Source organism: Corvus cornix, chromosome 12, assembly GCF_000738735.6.
Source record: "Corvus cornix cornix isolate S_Up_H32 chromosome 12, ASM73873v5, whole genome shotgun sequence".
Taxonomy (NCBI): Eukaryota; Metazoa; Chordata; class Aves; order Passeriformes; family Corvidae; genus Corvus; species Corvus cornix.
Window position 1 is genome coordinate 17,074,577 of NC_046342.1, and position 6,682 is coordinate 17,081,258.

The 6,682-nt window shown below is 52.9% G+C and overlaps 1 protein-coding gene across 1 annotated transcript; it reads left to right on the top strand.

The window, feature by feature from the left end:
* Window positions 1-3,986: 3,986 nt before the first annotated feature.
* Window positions 3,987-6,259, top strand: GPR27 (G protein-coupled receptor 27). Its single transcript, XM_010390407.3, has one exon. The coding sequence runs from the start codon at window positions 4,056-4,058 to the stop codon at window positions 5,196-5,198; it is 1,143 nt and encodes a 380-aa protein (XP_010388709.3). The 5' UTR covers window positions 3,987-4,055; the 3' UTR covers window positions 5,199-6,259.
* The last annotated feature ends 423 nt before the right edge of the window (window positions 6,260-6,682 follow it).

A 6,682-nucleotide genomic window follows, 5' to 3' on the forward strand; every position in this document is an offset into this window, starting at 1 on the left:
CTTTAATCCTCTTGTGCCAGCTCCAGCTCAAGTCTCTGTTCTCCCTTTTTGCTCCAGACTGACCTTTCCACCTCCTTGATTGCAAAGCCCAAAAACTTTTCCTTGCCTGAATTATCTGTGACAGCAGAATGGCTTTGGCTAACTGCTCTCACCTGTCCTGCTTCCCTGTGGCACGTCAGCCATGGTGGAGCTCTGGGATTGTCCTTCAGGCATGTCCAGACATTTCCTACTTCTTCCCTTACATCACACCAGGGACAACACTGATTTCTGCTACAGTATTACAGGGGTACAGGACACTTCTCTTTACAGAAACATTATGGAGAGCTCCCAGCCACAGGAACACAAATAAAACCTCCAATAATAAATAGATAAGGATTCAGGAAGTATACCAGTGACTGATAGAAAGAAGGCAATATGCCACAGTATTTGCTGTAAGAGTCCCTATTTCAGCTGTCTTTCCCGTTCAAGGCAGTGAGAGGAGAACATGAAGAGGCAGCCAATTCAAGTAAAGCACACTGGAAGGTCAGAGGAATCCATCTAGCTTGTGCAGCACCATTTTGTAAGCAGAGAATAGCTCTTCATTTAACTCATTTTGTGAAAGTGATTGAAGGGAGAAAGGAAAATAGCTTAACACTCTCATTACAATCTCTGGGAATTACCTGTTCCCCACGACTGCTGTGATGGGTCTGGCTTTTGTCTGGCTGTGCTCAAATCAATGGACACACAGTGTTTCCAGCCCCTGCCAGGGTACTGGAGGCAGGGACTCTGTGTTTCAGTGTCCAGGGGTACACCCATGCACAGAGGTGTCCCTGCTCACCTGGGGGCTGGACACCTGGCAGAGCCAAGCAGCACTGAAGGTGAAGGCTTTGCCATGTGTATATGGGGGCAGTCCCTGCTGCTCCTTTTGACTCTCAGTGGTTGACACCTCCCTAGGCACCACAGTCCCTGCAGGTGGGAAGAGCTCCTTGAGCACTTCTGTAACAGCAAAGGGGTTACAAAATACCCTATTTCTGTTTTTTAGTCAAATGCTGTAAATCTGGCACTGTCTTAATGTCCACCCTGAGACTGAGTCTGGATGAGGAACTTGTTTGAAGTTGATGGGTCGGATGCAAACACGACATGAAGCAGCCTGAGGTGCTGGCTTGCCTGTATGGGGCCATCCAGGTGGGGCAGAGAGGGCTCTTCTCCTGGCAGGATGTAACTAACACACAGAGTTATCCCGGCGGGTCTAATGCCAGGTCAGCCCCTTTGGGAGGCAAGGAGCCTGCTCATATAAAGACTGTTAACCCCCCACCTGCCCCGTATTTTCTGCATTCCTTCTGGCTGTCCCTTTAGTGTCACATCTCTCAGTCAGCCAAATTCTAGGCTCACACCTCCTATAGCACTATATAACAGCCTCATCAGGGAAGCAGCCCTGGGAAAATGGATGAAACACCATTCCCTGCCGGCTCTCTTCTCGCTACAGGTGGAAGAAAGATGAGCTAGCAATTTGCTGCTGGCCTGGCAAGATAGCAGTGAATTACGGCAGCTCCTGAGCCAGCTCAGCTGCGCTGGCGAGCGTTCAGGGAGAGGAGAAACCCTTCCCGCAGGAGCGGAGGAGGGAAGCAGGTGCGTTATTCCCTTTTGTTCACTTGATGGCAGAGATCACAGAGCTAACGCAGGCCATAAGGTCTCCTCTGAAAAGCCACATGCCCCCAAGGACAACCGATCCTCCTACTCCTGTTTGGCAAAGCACTTTGGGTCCTGGCAGCCTGCCGTGGCGGAGCCTGTTCACGCGGTCCTGTGCTGCACCGGGGGCCAGCGACATACGCGGTGTCCCGGCTCCTCCACAAAGGCACCGCTTCTGACAGAGGTGCCAGGGCTGCCGAGGGGACACCGCGAACCCGGCACTCGAGTCACTGCATGAATGTGAGAAACGCCTGGAAAATTGCACAAAGAACTGAACAACCCGTGGGCAATTCTCTGTCACAGTAAAACTTCGGTGCAAATGAGAAACCTAACAACTGAAAACAGCTCAGATGCACTGGTAGGAAGAAAAAAGCAGCCTCAATTATCTACCACCTATTTTTTTTCCCCCTCTCAGGATTTCTTTGGTCTCCTAACACTGCAACAAATAACGGACATAAACAAGATCCAGGGGCAAATGAAGTCCTGCATGATGCAGATTTCCCTCAACACATCTTTCGGCCAAAGTCTAGCTTTGGTTCACCACTGTTAAAGTGCCAGGAGTTCAGGAGAGCTGCTCTGGACGTCTGGTGGCACGATCAGGGTCAGAGCCTGGTCCCTGCTACATGCAGAGGGACTTTCTGAAACCAGCCAGAAAGATCTGCCCAAAAGATGCTCCACCAACCTTCGCTTTTGGGGCTGATGCAGATGATTTAATTGCTACAGTTTCTGGAATAATGATGAATTTACTGATGGCTTTTAATAGAATGCTCAAAAAGGATTTCAGACATGTCCTTCACAAGAGGCCATGAAGGAAACTCAGTAATAGTACGATAATTGCATTAGCATCTCCAGTGAGCCCAGGGCCGTGCGTTGGTGCGTGCCTTACAAGGCACGCAGAGAGGCCTTGCCCTACATACACAAGGATGGCAAAGAGGGAAAGAGAGGACAAGGATCTGTGTCTCACTGGCCTACATTAAACTGCCCATTATAAAACTGCACCAGCGGCACAGGTGCATCAGCAGGTGCTCTGTGCTGGTCGGGTCAAATGTAGTTTATCCAGCTCACAAAACCTGCCCAGCCCTCCGTGGGTCCTGTGTAACTGAGCCTGGGAGCTGGTAAGCCCCTGAACAACACAGAAACATGGAGAGCATCCTCTTTGACTCTCTTAGGAACCCTAGTCAGACCCCAAATGACAGGTTCCACTAGTAACCCAGATGTCAGGCTCCCGACTTGCAGAGGCTCTTTTTCTTTGATGTTCACACTGAAACATTTGCCTTGCAAGCTTGCTGTAAGCCTCCTTCCCCTGCAAACCCCCCTGCCCAGCAAGGGACACCGCACCCGGATGCTGCACTGCAACAGGTGCTGCTGGACTTGCCTCCCTTGTGAGCAGGAAGTTAAATGGCCATTTAGCACGCCCAAATCTAGCAGAAGCACACTGGTGACTGTAACACGGGTGTATCACTAATGTGTGGCTGTCCTGAACCAATACATATGCCAAAGGTACCAAGACGTGTGTATAGGGGCACATACACACACACCTGTCTTACGCCCAGATACACTGTCTCCATCAGCTGTGAACAGCATCACCCTCCTCTGCGCCGCCAGAAGGGGATGCAAGGGATCCCCGAGACGGCCGCTGCGGCCGGACACCTCACCTCACCCCACCGCACCACACCACACCCCGAGGCTGTCCCCGAGCCCCCTCCCAGCACTCGCCCCCGGCGGGAGAAGGGCGGCGGCCGGGGGTCCGGCTGCGGGCGGCTCCACTCCACCCAGCCCGGCCCCGCTCCCATCCCCGCTGCGGCAGCGGGACCTCCGCGCCGCTCCGCGCCGCTGCGCGCCTGGCTCAGCCCCGCGCTCCGCAGGGGCCGGGCTGCGCGGGGGGCGGAGGCGTGGGCGGAGGGACGGAGGAGCAGCAGGAGGAGGAGGGAAGGGAAAAAGGAGGGAGAGAGGGAGGGGGATTTACCCCATTGTCCTCAGCGGGAGCTGGGCAGAGCCGCCGCCGCCGCTGTGCGCAGGCTCGGTCGGCCCCTCGCCCGGCGCGGAGGAGCAGCTGCCGGCGGTAAGGGGAGGCTCCGCTGCGCTCCGCGCCCCCCTATCCCCCCCAGCGCATCCCCGATGCCCCCGGGGCGGCGGCGGCGGCGGGCGCGGAGCTAGCGCGGGCGCGGGAGCCGCATGGCCCGCGGGGAGCGCGGCGGCAGCGCCCCGCCTCGCCGGGGCGGCCGGGGCGGCGGCGGCGGCAGCGCGGCGGCGGCTGCGGGCATGGGGGCGCCGGGCGGCGCGGCCCTCGGCCCCGGCGCGCTGCCGCGGCGCTGAGCCCCCGGCCCTAAGCCCCCGGCCCTGCCCGCGCGGAGGAGGAGGAGTGGAGGAGGAGGAGGAAGGACCCGATGGCGAACAGCAGCGAGCTGGGGAGCAGCAGCAGCCCGCACCTGCCCAGCGCCGGCGGCCTGCTGAGCGCCTCCGGGCTGAAGCTCGCCACGCTGGGGCTGATCCTCTGCGTCAGCCTGGCCGGCAACGTGCTCTTCGCCTGGCTCATCCTCAAGGACCGGCACCTGCACCGCGCGCCCTACTACCTGCTGCTGGACCTCTGCCTGGCCGACGGGCTCCGCTCGCTCGCCTGCTTCCCCTTCGTCATGCTGTCGGTGCGCAGCGGGGCCGCCTGGCCCCACGGGCCCCTCAGTTGCAAGGTGCTGGCCTTCCTGGCCGTGCTCTTCTGCTTCCACGCCGCCTTCCTGCTCTTCTGCGTGGGGGTCACACGCTACATGGCCATCGCCCACCACCGCTTCTACGCCAAGCGCATGACAGGCTGGACCTGCCTGGCTGTGGTGTGCATGGTGTGGACCCTCTCCATGGCCATGGCCTTTCCCCCCGTCTTTGACGTGGGCACCTACAAATTCATCCGGGAGGAGGAACAGTGCATCTTCGAGCACCGCTACGTCAAGGCCAATGACACGCTGGGCTTCATGCTCATGCTGGCGGCCGTCATTGCCGCCACCCACCTGGTCTACATCAAGCTGCTCTTCTTCATCCACGGCCACCGCAAGATGAAGCCAGCCCAGCTGGTACCGGCCATCAGCCAGAACTGGACCTTCCACGGGCCGGGAGCCACCGGCCAAGCGGCTGCGAACTGGACGGCTGGCTTTGGCAGGGGGCCCACGCCGCCCACCCTTGTGGGCATAAGGCAGGCTACCCACAGCCAGATCAAGAGGCTGCTGGTGCTGGAGGAGTTTAAGATGGAGAAAAGGCTCTGCAAGATGTTCTACATGATCACCTTGCTCTTCCTGCTGCTCTGGTCCCCCTACATTGTGGCCTGCTACCTGCGGGTCTTCATTAAGGCCAGCTCCATCCCCCAGGTGTACCTGACCACCTCCGTCTGGATGACGTTTGCTCAGGCAGGGGTCAACCCGATCCTCTGCTTCATCTTCAACAAGGAGCTCAGGGTCTGTCTCCGAGCCCACTTCCCATGCTGCCAAAGCATCCAGAGCACCCAGGGCACCATCCTTTGCGATCTCAAGAGCTTTGGGATGTAGGGGGGCTTTTCTCTTTCTCAAAAAAGAAAGATGGATATAAATTTCCATATTTCTGCATATGAGCTCAAGAGAGTGTGACCTGTGGGGGACATACTAAACCACCACCCAGCACCCAAACCTTAGGCTGTAAGAAGCTATTTTATTTATTTTTCTATATTTTGTGTATGCTCTCTTCAGAACATAACAGGTTGCTGTCTATGGGAACAGGTACTTGAGCAGAACACCCCCAAACCTTAGGCAGTAAGAAGCTGTTTTTTTCTTTGTGATTGTGTGGTTTTTAAAAACAAAACAGGGCTCCGAGTTTCTGGTCTTGCTTCTAACGTTTCTAAACATGATTCCAACAGATATGGATTAAGGCCATGACATTTTTTTTGTTTCCCTATTCCTGTCTGTTTTGATAAAGGCTTAACAATTTTACTCATGTAATATTTGATAAGGGCCAAGACAATTTTATACTAAAGTTATTTTTGATGACCTCAAGAGGTGTTGTTTTATTATAATTTGATTTTAAGTAAGTGAAGAACATGAAGAGGACGTTCCTAATGTGGTCAGAAGTCAGTTTTGGTGGGAGCTGTTGGGTTCATTCATTCTCAAATGGTTTGAGTATTTGAAGCAGTTAGTTATAACTTTTGCTTGACATACAAACAGTGTAGAACTAATTTCAATTTTTCTTGTTGCACTATTCATTTGGTAATATTTCAGAACTATTTGTGAAATGTGATTTTAAAATACCAACTTTAAAAATAAGCAACTATAGCAGTTTTTAAAACCTAGATTGAAATTCATATTTTACTGCCTTTATAGGAAGTTATCTACAAACCTGGGTAATACTTGTACATTTTGACTGTTTTCTTTAATAAAATATTGAAAACCTTTACTGTATGTAATTGTTTCAGAATGGCAGCATTCTGCTTTGCTGACAAATAACTTGTGTATGTGGAAGGTTGTATGTCTTGTGTCTGAGTAGATTTCACAGCTAAGGTTATTATGGACAAGCACAATCCTTATTTGCTGTTAGATCTCAATTTAGGTGTTTATACCAATAAAAGTGACTAAAGCTATTTTTAAGAAGACTTAAATTCATGATGGGCAACAGGTTTAAAGAGCACAATTCTTTGTGTCTGCTGAAACCAAATTTCTGTTGTAGCTAATTGCTCTTCTGTTAATGATAGGAAAGAGTGTGTAATTGTGGATCGCTAATTTTAGTTGGCAAAGCAGTTTTTTACCACTGTGGCTTGGTCAATACCATACTCATTTATAAACTATATTCTTAGTGGGAAGCTTACATTTATTAAGCATGGCATTTTAACCTGCTCTGTTGTTCTACAAAAACTTCTCTGCAAGTATTTTAACCAGTAACCTGGTGGCAGGATCCTGGCACAACTTCTTAGCTGTCTCAGAGGAAGCTGTCCCTGAGGTGCTTCCCTTTCTGATGGATCATGTAACATTTAACAAACACGTGCTGGGGCAAGTCTCACGCAAAA